General features: G+C 33.1%; 2 protein-coding genes across 2 annotated transcripts; one reads left to right on the top strand and one right to left on the bottom strand.

Annotated features, from left to right (window-relative positions):
- The first annotated feature begins 1,014 nt into the window (after nt 1-1,014).
- Nucleotides 1,015-7,014, top strand: LOC128237623 (uncharacterized). The gene is made up of 6 exons (XM_052953211.1): nt 1,015-1,238; nt 2,761-2,868; nt 3,488-3,944; nt 4,622-4,796; nt 5,960-6,154; nt 6,956-7,014. Exons 3-6 carry the CDS (start codon nt 3,783-3,785, stop codon nt 7,012-7,014), a joined length of 591 nt encoding a protein of 196 aa, XP_052809171.1. The 5' UTR covers nt 1,015-1,238; nt 2,761-2,868; nt 3,488-3,782.
- Nucleotides 7,015-8,863: 1,849 nt separating this feature from the next.
- Nucleotides 8,864-14,207, bottom strand: LOC128236941 (uncharacterized). The gene is made up of 6 exons (XM_052952080.1): nt 14,190-14,207; nt 13,720-13,959; nt 12,140-12,835; nt 11,548-11,796; nt 10,330-10,615; nt 8,864-10,079 (listed from the first exon to the last, which is right to left on the bottom strand). Exons 2-5 carry the CDS (start codon nt 13,731-13,733, stop codon nt 10,600-10,602), a joined length of 975 nt encoding a protein of 324 aa, XP_052808040.1. The 5' UTR covers nt 13,734-13,959; nt 14,190-14,207; the 3' UTR covers nt 8,864-10,079; nt 10,330-10,599.
- Nucleotides 14,208-17,566: the final 3,359 nt, after the last annotated feature.

Below are 17,566 nucleotides of genomic sequence, written 5' to 3'. Positions count from 1 at the left end.
CAATTGTGGTGGATTTGAATGACTAAGAACTTGTGGGAACTCCAAATACACATTGCAGCCATTGCCAATTCCCCCAGGAGGGTATACCACAAAATATCTTTGTGATGAAAGTTCTCTAGGACAGGCAGTTTGCTACATCAGGCCAATACAGAAAGACCTTGATATAAATCTATGCTCCTCACAGGTATAATTGAAATAAGGATATTGATTTCTTTGATTGCCTCTTATAAGGTTTAGCTTTTGTTTTATTTGAGTTATTTCTAGATACTGTATCACAGTAAGATAATACTCATGTGCTCAAAGCTCCGAACTTTAGAAATGTTTATTGTGTCACTATTTTTGGTTTAAACTGCTCAAAGTAGCATTGCATTTTTATAAACATGATAGTCTTCGTTTTTACTCGGCATCCTATACGGAAATTATTATCATCTTTTAGAGCAGAGAGTCTAAGTGACATGTATGTAATTTTTCAAATCTGCATAAATTTATTAGCACTATTTAGGAAAGAATAATTATCGAAGTTGCATAGTAAGTGTATGCATGTATAAATGTATTAAGAATTTTGAAACAGGTTGATACTGATGATCAAACAACAGAGATGTGTTTGAGGTGTGGTAAAAGTATTCCTCTTCAACGTCTTCGCCTCCATATTGATGCTTGTGGGACTGATTAGGTACCTCACCAGTAATTACTTGTATCTATCAAAAGTTAGATTTTGATTAAAGACCAACCCATTCCATGATACAGAATTCATATCATTCCATCCATTTTAATGAACTCTTCATATTTCATATAAACTTAAGGTCTAGGCATTTGTTGATAACAAGGAATCTTTAAGATTTTATTGGGTGGTACATGTGTAGGTAGAGAACTAGTTGTAGTGAGCTTAAATCTTTATTTTAAGGGGGGGGGGGGGAACTTACTTTGTGCTTAACTCTTACCATTGGTAAAAGCAATTATTGACCATTCAATTTACAATATTAAATATGCAATAGCAAAGGTCTGTATATTTTGTATGTGGATATGACATCATGTTTGCATAAAGAAAACTGAGCCAGAGTTTGTATATATGTTTCTGCTGTATATTCAAAAAAGACAAACTTTTCAATTCATGCAAGTGAGATTAATTACCATAATATGTTGTTATCATTTAAATGTGTGTAAATTGTAAACTTCAGGTAGATGCACCCAGTGCAAAGATGAGCCAGGGACAGATTCCAGTCTGCAAATTTGCATGTGTAATTATTTTGTTTGTTTATTTACAAGTTACACATTGCCAATAATTATTAAAGTTTGAAAACTCCTTCTCAGCAGTAGGAAAGAAATTGTTAAGATCTAAAAAAAAAATCAGTTATGAATCTGAAAACAAATTTTATAAAATAGTTGAAATGTTTTAAAGCCAAATTAATTTTTGAAGGATATTCAATTTATAGATTGATCAGCAAATTTATCTTATTATATGGCTTGGTTTGTGTAATATACAACTTTGTATTATAATCCAATATGAATTGATTTCTTTATATCTGATAAGAGAGTTTTTTTATTGAAAGGCTAATAAATATTTCAATTGTTACCACACTTTCATTTTATCAATACCTCAAACTACTCCTCATACAAATATGCTATTATTCAGTTGTTTTTTCACATTCTGTGATAGACCTAGTTTAGCTAAAATTACAGTTGTGTTATTTAAAGGCAATGGATACATGCAAACCATCAGAACAGTAATTTTCTTTTTTAAGTTTATGAGTTACAAGTTTTATAAGTGTTCTGCCAAGATTGAAAATATAATAATTGAATAATTCATTATAGTATGTAATTCAAATTTGTCTCATCATGTACACAAGAAAAGGACCTTTGTTGCACTCCCAGAACATACCAAAATAACAAACATTCAAAGGGGATTGTACAAGATAAAGAGGTAATCAACCTTGTTGCCAGGTTAAAGGTCAAAAAGCTTCATTGAACTCTGTCAAATTCCACTTCTGGTGTTTATTTACAGTGATACTGAAAAATATTAAAGTATTTTTTTTGTCAAACATCTTGAACATCACATAGCAAGGGCACCTGTGCCTGTGACACGTTTCTTTTTATTAATGAATCTGAATAACATCATGTTTGAGTCTTTGAAAAATTACTTCAGTGTCTTGAAATGTTGGCAGAACACACAATTTATCAGTTACTGTTTGTGGCTTTTTAAGAATATATTGAAGAATATATTGTCTACATATCTTGCACCCCCTTCCCCCAGACTTCCTGTTCATTCAGCTGTTGCATGTTTTTCTGTTGCACCAAATAGTACCAGTGTAAAGTAATGAAGAACATTTCCAAACATATAGGTTTTGCAGTTTTTTTTTCAAGTATTTCATGTGGATGTCATTTCCACTTAAAATCAAGTTCTGGTTAAAATCTGCACAATGTCATTTTTATACACCCATAAAACAGTTTATGACATAAAGCGGTATATTGGTGTACAGCAATGAGTTTGTGGTTTGGTCAGTCTACTTGTTCTGTGGAATTTCCATACAATAACTACTTAATAGGTCAGCAGCTTATGATGTTTTCCTTCATTTAATATATCAAAATAAATAATTACTGACAAAGTTTTTATTTCAAAACAACTTTGCTACATGTATATACCATTAAATTCATTGTAATGTAATATGAAATCATTAAAATCTACTAAACCAAAAAAACAACATACCTAGGTTAAATGATTTCAGTATTGAATGACAATTCACTAATATTCTTTATATGTAGCAGTACAGAGCTGTGTCCTATATGCCATGATGAGTTCCCTGTCAGCACCATAGAAGAGCATGCTGCAAGTTGTTGTGAGAACCAGCTGTCTAATCCCACCCTTGCTAGGTAAGTGTTTTTGGTAGCCCAAATAATGTTCTCACTCAATTTTAGTTCATTGGCTGGATGATTTGGTATTCATGATTGTTTATTAAAATGAAATTGTAACAATTTATTCAAAAGACATAATTAAACATATGACAACTTATATACAGTCAGCATAATATAATACATTGATAAAACGCAGAAACCAATACATGTAAAAAGCTGTGGTCAAGTCCATAAGCATAACGTTACCGTCTGTAGATTTAATAAGGTGACAATAACTGTTTTTGTCGAACCTGCATGTGGTAAGCTCGACATAGCTTTGACAATGGCGGCTCCGTGTATGTGCATGTGTGCTTCTGTCTGAACTGGGGTGTATCTTGACCATGCATTATAAAATTGTTAAACATATCCAGAGTATGTTATATCTGTATATCATTACATGGAATAAGGAAGTGAAAATCAGACCAAAATTATTTGTTTGTTGTATCCGAAGTTTTATTATAACCGGAGTTATTATTTTAGGAGTTTACTTTATACTACGAAAAATGCTGTCATCTAGTTTAGGACCTTGTATAGCTTTGTTTTACATCTACAATTTGTTCCCTGTCTTGAGTATTTATAAGAAATATTTGTTTTTAAGGACTCTTGATGCAGAATTAGATGCCATAGCAGCAAAGGTTGGAGACAGTAATGAAAACTGGCTAATCAATGTTGTGAGGAGAAATTTCTTTAAAACAACATTTGAAGAACTATCGGATGCTTTGACAATTGACTGGGAAAAACCTATAAAAATTCACTTCATAGGAGAAGAAGGCTTAGATGCAGGTGGCTTAACCAGGGAGTTTTTCAGCTTGTTGTTTAGGAACAATGACCTTTTTGAAAATGGATCATTCAGATTAGATTCAGGCCTGCTTGAAAAGAAGACCTATGAAACAATGGGAAGAGCTACTGCACGTGCCATCCTCGCAGGACACCCAGGCCCAAAATGTTTTAATCCATTGCTGGCCAGGTTCATTTGTACTGGTGAAGAACCAGATCTAGCAGATATACCAGATGAATATGTTGGAAGGCCTGATGTGTTAGCAGCCATACAAGAGGTATGTTTAGACTTTCGTTAACGAATTGAAGTTTACTTTACCTCCTTTCAAAGTAATTTTTCTCTGTAAATACAACATAAAAGACACAGCCCATTGTTATATTTGAAAAAATATATGCAAGTTTTTTCCTTACAACTTTTAAAACCATTTCAGATACCAACTTCTAACTTCATACATATTGTATGATTTATGGTCCTTTGTAACCTATCTGAACTTGGAAAGATTTAAAAGGAATTGAATGAAACTTAAATTATCAATTTAGTAATGACAATATGGCCTAATTAATGTACAAGAACCACAACTCTATTACCTGTTGTCACGAAATAGCCTCCCCTGATTTGAAAGAAAATGCTAAAGCATGTTATACTGAATAAAATGTTTTGGATGAAGTTTCATTCATCATTATGATAATGACAGTGGAATTATATAAAAACCATAACACTGTGACCAGTGCTATCAATTAGTCTCCAGTGTAAACATGTACAAATTGTAAGAAACTTTATGATATATTTGAATCAAACATATACATTATGTTGATCATCTCCCTTTGCTCAATCTTCTTATACCGTTTGGTTAGTGTATTTAACAACTTTGTATATAGTCTAAAACAAATAAAAATATGACTCCCTCTCTCAAAAGGGTATAATCCCCATTTATGATCGGTAATTATTTTGCAGATCTCAACAGACAGTACGGGATCTGGAGACCTTGTTCAAAGACATGGTGATCTGCTGGAGCAGGCGGGCTTTAGAAAAGTTTTGTCATCATCAACTACCAGTGAAGCTGTACATGCTCTGAAACAGCACTTCACCTTTTATCATGTGATTGGACCACTTCTTCAATTCAGACAAGGCATGGGTTTACTTAATGTTTGAAAATACTTGTTTGAAATCAATATTTTTAGTCAATGCATTTCTCCATCTTGATTGCATACATGTTTTAAAGGATATATCAATATCAATGTTTAATTTGAAAAAGATAGGTTGTCAGCAGTTTGAATTTCTTCGGTACCAGTCATGACTGCAAAGTTTAAGGGCTCATTTACGATGTATTAGAAAATTAAACGCTGTGACAATTAAAGGTACTATTAAAGTTCTGAAGCCATTTATTTAAGAATTTAAATAGATTTTAAAGAAAAATGTTAAACATGGTTTTAATACTGGGAAGCTGGTTGTGTTTGGAATGAGTTAGGAGCCTTGTCTCAGAAATTTGATACTATGGAAACTTCATATAGGGAATTTAACTGGCAAGAATGTGAATATGTATATAGTATTTGCATTTAGTAATTATATTCTAAATTGGAAAGTGAAAAAGATTGTCACAGTTTCCTATATTTTTGTTTTAATGTATACAGTGGCCTTGAAAATCAATGTGTTTTTTTTTTTGGGGGGGGGGGGTTAAAGAAAAGAATCAAGCCATTGTGATCATTTCTTGTCAATGTCATGCAAAAGGTTGGACATTATAAACTAAAGAACGTCCAATATTTGAATGGACTAAGGTATATGTGTCACAAGACTCAATGGTATGGATGATTGTATTCAGTATTGATACCGAGTACTTTTGGGAAAAAAAACTATGTATTGTGTTGTAAATACATGAATATGATTTCAAATGATTTCAGTAAGGAAACAATTTGTTATTAGTATTTTTAAAGTTTCAAACATGCAGGTCAAGTATATAGTGAGACACATAGTATGCACACATTGCCAGTGTCATTTTGCACATATATAGCAAGGAACATCACTCTCATATAAAACATTATTGAGATGTGCACCCGTTTTATTTAAAGATTAATATGAAATAAGATTTGTCAAAATTAAACCTTTTTTAAAACTTCTAAAGCATACATTTCACTGGATGTTGATATGTATTCACCATAACCGAATGTGATCTTTTTTCTCTTTTACTTCAAATCAAGCAGATGGAAGCAAATTGGTATACATTTTAATTTCAGGTAACGTCTAAAGACATTGAAAAGTATAATTTTTTATATGTTCCTAAATCATTCTTTGCAGGTTTGAAACTTCTTGGTGTTCAAACTGCCATCCAGGGACATGCTGAGGAGAGTATAAAGTTCTTTACCACATCTCCAGTTAGTGCGTCGGATGTACAAAGTTTCTTCAAACTGACTTACACACCAGATAGCGAATTGAAGCCAAGGGAAGAAATGATCATGTATAACTTTGGGAAATTCTTAAAGAAAGCGGAACGTATGTACTTAAAAAAATTTAATATGTTATTCATGTCTGCATGTGAGCATCTTTATATGCACTTCAAATTTAACAGAACCCCCAGGGCTGTCCCTAATTTTTAGGGCCAGTATAAGGTCCCATTCACCTAGCCAAGGAATGTACCTATTTCCCCAAATTTGGTCAAAATTCCCCTCCATTATCCCAAAATGTTTAACCTTTGAAAAAATGATTACAAGTCAAATGGCAAAAAAAATCATTGATTATTGACACTTCGTTGTGTAATGTTTTTGGATTCATGAATTTAATTTAATTTAGAGTAAATTTGTTTGTTTCAGTTAAAGATGTTCGATATATTTCACCAAGTCAGCAATTATTAATTATTTATTAATTTAAGTCTGCAAAAATGTTCCAAACTGTTATTTCTTTCTGCACCTGTGAGGATATACTTCTCTTCCCTGATTCTAAAATAAATTGAAGAAAAAAAACAACCTTATTTCCTTCCAACTGCATAACAAAAATTGAGTTGGGCCACTGCATTTTTTTTAACAATCGCCTCACATAAAAATTGATCTTTTGAGTATTGATGAGACAACAAAGGACAAGCCAATCTTTGAACTAGCATTATCGTCTGTCATTGTTATTTTTTTCTTGATAAAACCTATACATTACTGGTGAACTGGTCATTGTATGTATGTTGGGAAAATAGTAAGGATATGATTATCTAACCTTACCTACCATCTATTTTTTTAACAATATGGGCAATATACTCCATTCAGGTAGAAATTATTATTCTGTTCATGCCCTTGTTTCGTTTTTCAGGCGGAACACTGTCCACACCATGGATTGATATTTACGATGGAGTTGAGACACAGCGGTGATTAACACTGGACTCTCATAGGATGTGAAACACTTCCACGAAATATAGAATGTGGATTGGTTGAATTTAGCCACACATCAAATAATTTAACAACTGTCAACACATGTGCACCTTCAATTATGTTCTCACAGACTGCTCGTATTCAGGAGTACGAGACTTTTGAAAAGCACTTTTTGAGCCTTATTGTTGATGCTGTTGGTTTTGGAATTGCGTAATGTTGTATGACCAAAGTAAAGAGATCTTTAAAGAATAGAACAAAGTTCATTTGCTAGCCATGTTTTACCATACTATGTCATTTTGCCAAAGATGGCTAGATTTGAACAGATTTTGTAAAAATGTTCCTTAGATTACCACCCCAAGATTGCTCAAATGATTTGGGTTAAAAAAAACAACAGTTTTCATTGGGATGGCCCCATTTTTATGCTTTTTAAAGGAGGGCAGCATATAGTCGCCGCTTTGTACCTTTGCATGTCTGTCTGCCCGTCTGTCATACCTTTTTCGAGTAAATAACTTCGAAACTAGGTATGGGATTAAAATGAAACTTGATAAATAGGTAGATGACAATAAGAGTAAGTGCACTGCACAAGAATCATGCAAATTTATAAAGTTAGTGCTTGTTGAGGCCATATCTTGATATGTACTAAAGGGATTCAAATGAAACTTGGTATAGATGGCAATGACAGGAAGTGCAGTGCACAAGAATATTAATTTTGCCCAGCATATATATTTATTTATCCCTTTAACAATTGCTGTTCTTTTATTTCATTGCTTGAAATATACTTTAAAATAAAATTCTCAAACCTGCCAATATTTTTGCATGTTATTATTTTTTTCAACTTGTGTATAATGCTGCTACAACAATTCATCTGATACCCAGTGCATTGTATTACAATGTGTGCCATATCATAGAACAGTTTGGGAGGCATCCATCGCTTTTAGCGATACTGTTGTTTTTTATATGTAAACTGTAGAAATTATTTCCATGTAGACTGGACCACATCTTTTATACATTCGAAGACGCTTTACCTAGCTAAGAAATAATCAAGAAATAGATTGCAATGATCTATCTATAGCATTATTTTGAATATGTGGCAAATTGTTTATTGTGAGTGCCTCAGTTTTCTAGAGACAGTTGTTGTTAAGATGATGTTTTCTCTTGTATCTATACCAAGTTGTAATCAAAGACCTTTCATGGCATATTTTAAAAACAAATCAATCATCAATATGGCACATGTAGAACTGCCATTTTATAAATTATACATTTAGAACAAAAACTGATTTTTCAAATTACCACTGAGAGGTCAATATTTTACCATATGGACTGTAATTTGTGTGACAGCCATGAATTTTCACTAATAAAGACATCATTTTTGGACTTCACCTATGACCTTTAAGTAAGGTCAATACAATAAAATTGAGGTTTTCTTTTTTGCCTAATCCCTTTGTAAACATATTTTAAGAATTATTCTAGAATGAATAAGGCTAACAGAGTATTTTTCTGCTCTCATGGAGCAATATGAAACAGTTCTTTCAGATTGCATTGTTCTATGATATATTAAATCTTGTATTTCATAAAAACAATATTTGTATAAATACATCCATATCCTGTATTTATATGTTATTACAATCTATGTTTTCTTGAACAATGATGCAACTAAATGATATCATGGGTCATGTAATACAGAACTGTTACGCACAATATACAGTTTATACATAATGCAGAAAACTATCTTATCCGAGACATTATGGATATGGATTAGGCTTCTCTCAGCCGTGCTCTTGTTCATGAAACATCATTGTCAGCAAGTGCACTACACAATTTACTTTTAATATAAAAAACAACACATACATGTACTTATTGTTTTTATAACTACATACAAAACATTGCATATAGCCCTCCTTCACTGACAAGGCACATAATTCAAGTGATAAACATTTGTATCCATTATCTAATGAAACAGTTTCACTTTCGCCACAGATGTGGCTGTATTTAAGCATATCTTGTTGTTTGTAATCACCAAGATGATACTGCTTGATCTGATATACGTGGCTTTTGACAAGGCACAACTTAACATATATGATATTTAAAAACTCATCATGTTTGTAATAAATCTTAAACCATGTAAAGTGTTTCTTTGTGTTATGCTGTACTTTTATATAAAAAAGGCTATTCCAATTTAATTGTCACAGCTGTGATGTTGTTGTGCAAAATGGTTAACATAAAAAGTTAGGACCTGGCTATTATGCTTAACTATTCAGCTGACACCCTGGCCTTACCCAAGTCTAAAGTGGAAAGTGCCTAGATAAGTTGGATAAAGTCAGACAAAAGTTATTTAACTTGGTCAATTTTAAATGTGAGGAAAACATAACATTTGACAATCCAATCGCAAGTTTTTTCTGCTTTGTTTGAAATTTAAATTAAACACAAATGACAATGAGAGGTTAGTGAGACTTGCATTCAAAACACCATTCAAATATTGTTAATTATTTCCATTCATTGCACAACATGCCAAACAATCGGTCCAATTTACAGCTCTTATTGTTTACATTGACTAAAAGTAATCAATGTTACCATAGAAAAATATTGTATATGAAATATGAAGACCACTGGCCTGTTAAACAGTAAAAATAAAACAAAAGCTGGACAACTCATAGTGCATGCAATATCGCAATATCATACAATCAATCATCACTATACTGCCCACATGAATTTGTACTGTAGTGATATCTTATTCATTTATGTATACCAAGAATGCAAGACTTCAAACTTCCAACTTAAGAGTACTTGTTTTCGTTGTCCCTTTGTTTTTGCAAAACTTGTGTGAGCTATCTGTTATTTTTATGAAAACCAATCAAATGGATTCAAAGAGAGAACATACATCCATGTACGTTTGTACTTTGAATGGTGTGTCAACAGGCTGTTCAAGTATTGCATTTATCTCAGCCTCAGGATTATTTTTAGTTCACTTCCGGCACTTGTAACAGTTGTGGTACAACTATACTTTCTTCATCATCATTGCAAACAGATTCAGGAATACCAAAGTCCATGCCATAAACCTCTGATTCCTGAAAAATATACAACCACCTTCGGTGTATTAGAGGTGGAACTAGAGTGATCATTGATATGAACATCTATGATACTGCTTTGACAGTGTATAAGGGGTGTTAAAAACTTCCAATATTGGAGACAGTACGACTCGTATATGCCAAAACGAGTATACATGCAAACTTTTAAAATGCTAATAAGCTCAAACACTAATGGTTTATCAAGAAAAAGAACTGTCACAGGATCAAGACACCAATAATGCTCAGTTACCTCAGCAGTAAGCTGAATCTTTGGGTCCAAGAATTGTCCCATAATCCACATTTGCATCGGTGTTTTATTGTGTTATGTCCGTAGTGGTCGATTGGAAACAGCATGTACAAAATGGTCCACTGAACTTTGAATCCTCTTCAGAAAGACAAGGTGAAGAGAAAGGAGGTTGACCTCGTTGTCTACATCGTTGTCTACATCAAGAATTCCATCCTGTTCCATTGTACGGAATAGCTCATAGTAGGTGCAGGTGCATCCCTGCCACAGTTCCCGCTAGAACCGCTCAATTCTGAAATCAAAACATATGTAGTTAACCTTCAACAAGAACTTGATACTAAACAATGGCTGACATTGATTAATTGATTAATTGAATCTTTTTCTTTCAAAAAAATTTGGGACATATCATAAATCACTATATAAATGTCCTACTATACACGATTTTGGCAAGTACAGTCTTAAACTTCCATAAAATGTAGCGTGCATGTGTTCTATTGCTAACCACAAAAACATGGGTTTATTCCCTTAAAAGAGTACTTTCTTATGTCCTTTCTTAATAGATGCTAGTACTGTGTTTCCCAAGAAATGGAATTGGGAGAGACTGACCTTAAATTTTAACTGTCTTCACAAATTACATTTTAAACATAATCAAATGCCAAAAGTAAATATATGGATGAAACATCATGGTATGGTCAAATTCATAATAATCATAAGGCGTACAAAATATATGTTTCTTTCCAGTTTCCCGACCTACCTTATTTTTTTGCCTGGACCCTAAACCTTTTATTGCCTTGAGAAATATTTTTTATCATTTGGTTGATTTTTTTCTTTTAAAAGTTAAGAAAGAAGTGTTTTTGGTCTAAACAATTCCAGTGTTGCTCATGCTGATTGTATAGATGTTCATAAGCATATAAGTTGTAGTTTTGGGTAACAGAAAAATCTCAAAAATCAATTTGCCTTATAAAAAGAAAAAGATTAAAAAATTACTACCCACCTACCCTTTTCTTTTTGGGCATGAAACCAAAAACAAACATACATTTTTTTACATTTTTTTTCACCTAATGAAAAATGTCTACATAGTGACTCATTTGAGTCTTCGGACCATTTGTATAGTAAATTGGCTCAAAAGATTGTATGATATTACAACTACAATGTAAAAAGTATTAAATGGTGAACATTAATTCTAAAACTCAAACTAATTAAAAGAGGAATATTATTACAAACCGTTGATTATGTACACTTCTGCCAGTAATATGGCTTCTTTTCTCAACACCATGATTCTGAAGCATAAATTCAGCTATTCTGATGTTTTCCATGCCTTTATCTGTCCTGACACGTTCTGGTATGCCATGCTGCTGAACACCTATTTGAAAGGAAGTGAAAGCTGTAGCAGCAGTGTTGTCAGCAGCTACTTGTAGGTAGACAGGAAGTCTTGAATAGCCATCAATGCCACCATGAAAGATGAATCTCCATCTGAAATAAAACAAATCACATGCGATGATAATATTAATTCATTTTAACTTAAATTTCATACAATGGTACTTATATCAGACAGGCATGTTAAAAAAACTACCGGGTAATGTTATGAATAAAAATATATGCATGTATGACCGAGTAACTCAGTTTGATTGACAGTTGTCATGAGGTTAAGTGTAATATAAAATATACAGTGAAAAAGATGTATGACCTGGATAGTTATTGGCACTTCGTAACTACTACACTACTGTATACTTATCTAAAATACTTTGTTTGATAAGAATTGAAATGTATGGATTACAGTTCATACAAAATAACTAAGTAAACTATTTATAGTAACCTTATCAATTTATGGTTAGAGTCCACATGCCATAATGCCATTGGTGCTCGCACTGAGTATGACCGTCTCCTGATCGTGTATGTCCTGCAGAGAACATTGCGAAGCATAACGCCAAGTGGATCAACTTCTCTCATTATTCTGCAAATGCGTGATTCCGTTATTCGAATGCCTACTGACATCAAATGTCCTTTAACTGACTTGTATCCAATGGAAGGAAATTGGGTCACTTTCTGCTGAACTACTGCCACCAGTTCTTCATCACTTATGGAAGAGTATGACTGCCTTATTGAAAGCCCATAGTCTTCCATTCTGTTGCTGACTGTTCTTGTACTGACTGACAGCATATCCGACATTTGCTTTAATGTAAATCCTTTTTCAATAAAATATAAAAGTGTCTCCTCAGGAATGTTATAAGAAGGTCGGCCTTTTGCAGAAGTATACAATAAATTTGGTTTCTTCTGACAGACAGACTCTTCTGATTCAGCACTCATAAGGATATCAAAGGCTTCATTAACTTTATCAAAACTCATATTTACATCTACATGATAGGACAACTGAGTTAGTAATGTCCTTACTGAGTCTATTTCATATTCTATGTTTTCAGTCCGGAAATTGCCAACATTATTAGCGACCTGGATGATTCTGTCTCTAATAGCAGATTTTATATGCGAAAGTTCCGTCTGCTCATGGTTTTCCCTACAACAGAAACAAAACACCAATGACAAAATATAAGGTTAATCAAATGAATTGTTTGTCATAGAAGATATTAATAAACATTTTTTTCTACATTCTCAGTGGTGTTTGTATTGCAAATACTATTGCCTTAAGGTATAAAACTTTTTTGTTTTAAATGAATAAGATCTGTTATACATTTCCAATATCATGAAGGCTACAACTAAAGAAAACTACTAAAAAGGCATCTTCAGCCCAACATGCAATATTCATTTTATAACCATTTCTTGGGACCATTTTTGTACATTTTGTTTTTATGTACTCATCAATTAATATTATGTTATCATTCGTCTTAAAGCTGCACTTTCACAGATTGACAGTTTTGACAATTTATTTTATTTTTTTCTCAGAATCAGCTGATTTTGGCAGCAGTTCCTTCAATTCAGTTTTAAGCTGACACTGTGAACAAGAACCTGGGGCCGTATTCATAAAGCATCTTAGTGAATAATTTCAACTTAGTGAAAAATGACATTTTTTGACAAGTTGAATTTAAAAAAATCTAACAATGTGTGTACAAATTTAGTTTGAAAATAGGCAAGAAAATGTCCTAATTAATAAAAACACATTAAAAAATGTTGTGGATGGTCACAGGTATTGGAAAGAAGCCATGTCAAAAATTAGGAACTTTTCAAGAGGATGAAATATTTTACTAAGAAGTTTTTTTACGGCCCAAGCACTTTGAACAACTGTTCTATTTTTATAATTATTTTGTTGATAAAAAAAATAATTCTAAAATCATTGATTTGGAAATTTGCAACTTGTCATTGTCAGCTGGAAATATAATTTGACCCACAGAGTTTTAGTAATAAATACAAAAATTGGTTAAATCGTTTTGTATATATATTTACCTTATTTCCTCCATAGTGGAAATGGAAATTTTAAAACAAAGGGACGTAACTTGGTAAACTGAATCCGAACCGCAATACGGACTTTACCGAGAATATAACTGTAGCGCCACCTGTTAGCATAATTTGGGTGTCACATATTATTACACCAGATGTCGCGTCGTATTATGCTTGCTGCATTCGGCTTTCGGCTATGCGTCATTCTACCTTATGACATTCGTCATTCAAGCTGAGTAAATAGACCTAAATACAAACAGTTGCAGGTTAAGTTATTGAATTAATATACCAGATCAACAAATGAATAATAATTGATCGTTAAATAACGATATCAACATACAATTAAGCAAGACGCACACAGCAGAAAGCAGAATGTGCATGTAAGAAAGCAACATGTAAAAGTCAGAATGCAAGATGTACAAGTTAGAAAGCACGATGTAACGTAAGAAAGCAAGATGTAATTTTTGCGTTAATACCCTTCCATAAACTTCGATATTACTTCCGCGTCCATCAATTTTTGACTCATTCGGAGCTCCTCGGCCATTTTTTCAAAAACAACCTCGGATGTATTCCGGTACATCTGTTGAAGTAGTCCGTATTTTTTTTTAATAAAAGCATTAATTAAATGTAGTGTTTAAGAGTTGTATTCATTGCTCTCAGTTTAAATTGATTGTCAGTGAAGTGTATTATTGCAAACATAATAACGATTCCCAAGAGTTAAGTCATAAATTTTAACTACTAAATAAGATTACTACGCGATCTATTTGCAGCGGACTTAAACGTACCACTTTTTGAGTATGTAAACCGTCCATATACATCCGAGGTTGTTTTTGAAAAAATGGCCGAGGAGTTCCGAATGTTTTTGACAAGTGGTCTGTTTATGCGCGAGCATCAATGTTGGTAAAACACACAAAACTGTACTACTATACATGTAGTAAAAAATTTAACTATGCATGGATAACATTGTCAGATCTACTAAAGGCCCAGCTTGATTATTGAAGTATTCAAATAAAAATCTAATATAATACATTAATCAGTATAAAAACTGTTCATAGAACCAAGGTTTTGGATCATAAAAAAGTTGTTTTCCTTGTAATAAATGACTGATTTTTCTGTCAAATATAACGCTTATGAAAAGGAAAACATAATTTTGGTTCAAATGCCAAGGTTTGAGTTTTTAGCTGATTTCCCGTCCATAGTATTGCATAGTAAAAATTAAGCAGATCCAAATTTCTGATTGACCAAACTTGAATTAAATGCGTTTATTCGTTAAGATAAACATATATATATATGATGACAAGAACAGAGAAATATTCATATAAAGTCTTTAACTGACAGTTCACTAATTTCTAAGGAGTTTACCCGAATGACTCTCAGTGGCGGCGATTGTAGCCTTGGCTAGCAAATCTAATGTATCAACGATCTATACGTCCATCGATTGGTCAACAAACGGTCATTTAATCAGTCAATCAATTAGTTGATCAATATATCAATTGATATGATTTTACAGGACATTGAGTGACTACTTAATCAACATATTTTTTATCATGATTTAATATAAGTTTAATCAGTTGTTGCAACTTTCATGGTTTCTTCAGGTAAGTTTATACCAAACTCAACGGTTGAAAAACTACGCGTTAGCGCAATCAAATGGAGCGTATATTATCATGAAGGTATTTACAGTAACACTATTTACGGCATATCATGAATGAGTTTGCCAATCTTGTGAGAGCTCTTAATTATTTGCTACTTGCATATGGACAAAACAAAATTGCCATGTTAGTACTTAATGATGTAGTTACATATCATATCTCCGAGGCTATTTAGCTTTATGTATGTACAGATATCCGATGTACACACGTTCAATATGAACTGTATATGTCACCTTCGGAAATTATATCTGTCCCTTTAATTCAAAAATATAAAGTAATGTTGAACGATCGGACAGTGCGGATTATTTTAAAAACGAACTAACTACTATAACGTACTCCACGGAAATGTCTATGGATATAAATCTATCTCAATCACGGCGGAATATTCAATTAATAACTATTTATGGATTAACCGAATATGAAAATGTTGAGCTTTTGATGCTGCAGCGCATTAGTTTGAGCGTTGGACCGATTCCGCCTCGGCGCCCGACGACTTTTCCAGTTCCTCAAATGCGGGAAACAACCGATCTGGCTGACGGACTTCCAGAACCAAATCTTCCCGCATATTAGTGCTCCGTATAAAAGGATTTTTTTCTGGATACGACTGGGTGCCGATTATAATGTTCAAAACTGCACGAATTCATTTTAGGTCACAAATTCTTTAATATAATTTTATATTTCATTTATATACAGCAAGTCTATACTATAATAGTTCCTTGGACGTGCTCGTTGACGGATAACATTGTATAATACATGTGTTTTCTAAGCGAAAGGAGCTTTATTATTTAAACACACACAGACACACATGAAACAGCCGCGATGGTGTCTCAAGTTGGTCTTTGGCGGGTCTTTGGAATGCTGGGGGTCTTTGGAATGCCAGCCTACCATTCAGGAGTGGTAAAAAAACAACAGGTTGGTTTCTTTAACCTTTTTTAAGATAGTTGTCAAAAATTTCATATTCAATCAAAATGAACATTTGCTTCCCCCTCCTACAATATAAACAGAAATTATAAGTTAATATCTCACTTTCTACTGAAGAAAAAGTTAGTGATTTATAAACAACTGTGCATATATGCACACAATTAATGTAATAAAAATGTAGTATATCTGAATCGTAAGTGTTTTGAAAAGGTTTTGGCACAAGCGATTTCTATATATTTGTATTTTATCAACAGCTACTGCTCACAGGCGGCAGTTGCGTTGACATGACTTACTTTATGGCCACACCCGTCGTTAAAAAAGTTATATATTAGACTATTAGTATTTTTATTTATTTTTATTTTTATTTTGTTCTTGTGGGGGGTGGGGAGGGGTATTGATTTTTTGGCTGTTTTTTGATAGATGATCATGTTCCAAATAATTTTATTCCTGAAACTTTTTTGGACTGTATTTTTATAAGGACGGTGGTGTGGCCATAGGGCAGTGGGTCATGCTAACGCAACTGCCGTTTGTGCTACAGCTGAGTTCGAGACTCATGACCATGAACTTTTAATTTGATAAAAGGTCATTTTATATCAGCATAAATGACAAAAAGAAAAATGTATAAAAGCAAAACATAAATGAAATCGACAGGATAGCTCTAGTAGTAGTAGTAGTGGTGGTGGTGGTGGTGGTGGTGGCGGCGGCGGCGGTAGTGATTGTGCCGGGTGGTTGTGTTGGTGGTGGTGAAAGTGGTGGAAGTCAGGTAGTGGTATAGTAGTAGAGCTATGGTTAAGGGTGTTTGAATGGATGGGGGGTTCTCTTTTTTGTATTTTTTATAGTAGAGTTAATGCTCAACTTAATTCATTCAAGTATGACTTACCACTAGGTACATTAAGTTCGTTCACATCCGATACCGTGTATTATATATGTAATTATCATGCCTGAAAAGTTATTAAACCTACAGAAGAGGGACATGTAGTGTAAGTTTTACTTCAATTATGACAGGACAATTGCTCGTTTTGAACATCTTTGCTCGCATTTTCAAAAAGGCAAATTACATTTTCATACGAATTGTTTTTAATGAATAAATGCTGTTTTCCTCGAGGGTCATCTAAATAATTACATTATTGGCTTTGTAAATAAATAATAACATATAGTTTATATATAAATAATTGTACGTGTTTCTTATGTCTTTACAATATTGATAATCGTATAGTTCTTAAGGGGCGTGAAACTCGCAAATATCGTACCACTCGACTCTATAATCGGTTATGTTCAGT

This window comes from Mya arenaria, chromosome 6 (genome assembly GCF_026914265.1).
Source record: "Mya arenaria isolate MELC-2E11 chromosome 6, ASM2691426v1".
NCBI classification, from domain to species: domain Eukaryota; kingdom Metazoa; phylum Mollusca; class Bivalvia; order Myida; family Myidae; genus Mya; species Mya arenaria.
This window is presented reverse-complemented; position numbering and strand designations above follow the sequence as displayed.

What these genes read in the sequence shown, in the direction of transcription:
- LOC128237623 (XM_052953211.1), top strand. Translation starts at nt 3,783, where the DNA reads ATGGGAAGAGCTACTGCACGTGCCATCCTCGCAGGACACCCAGGCCCA. An exon ending in TGTTAGCAGCCATACAAGAG is followed by an intron (nt 3,945 to 4,621) that starts GTATGTTTAGAC and finishes ATTATTTTGCAG; the next exon opens with ATCTCAACAGACAGTACGGG. An exon ending in ATTCTTAAAGAAAGCGGAAC is followed by an intron (nt 6,155 to 6,955) that starts GTATGTACTTAA and finishes TTCGTTTTTCAG; the next exon opens with GCGGAACACTGTCCACACCA.
- LOC128236941 (XM_052952080.1), bottom strand. An exon ending in TCTAACCATAAATTGATAAG is followed by an intron (nt 11,797 to 12,139) that starts GTTACTATAAAT and finishes GTTTTATTTCAG; the next exon opens with ATGGAGATTCATCTTTCATG.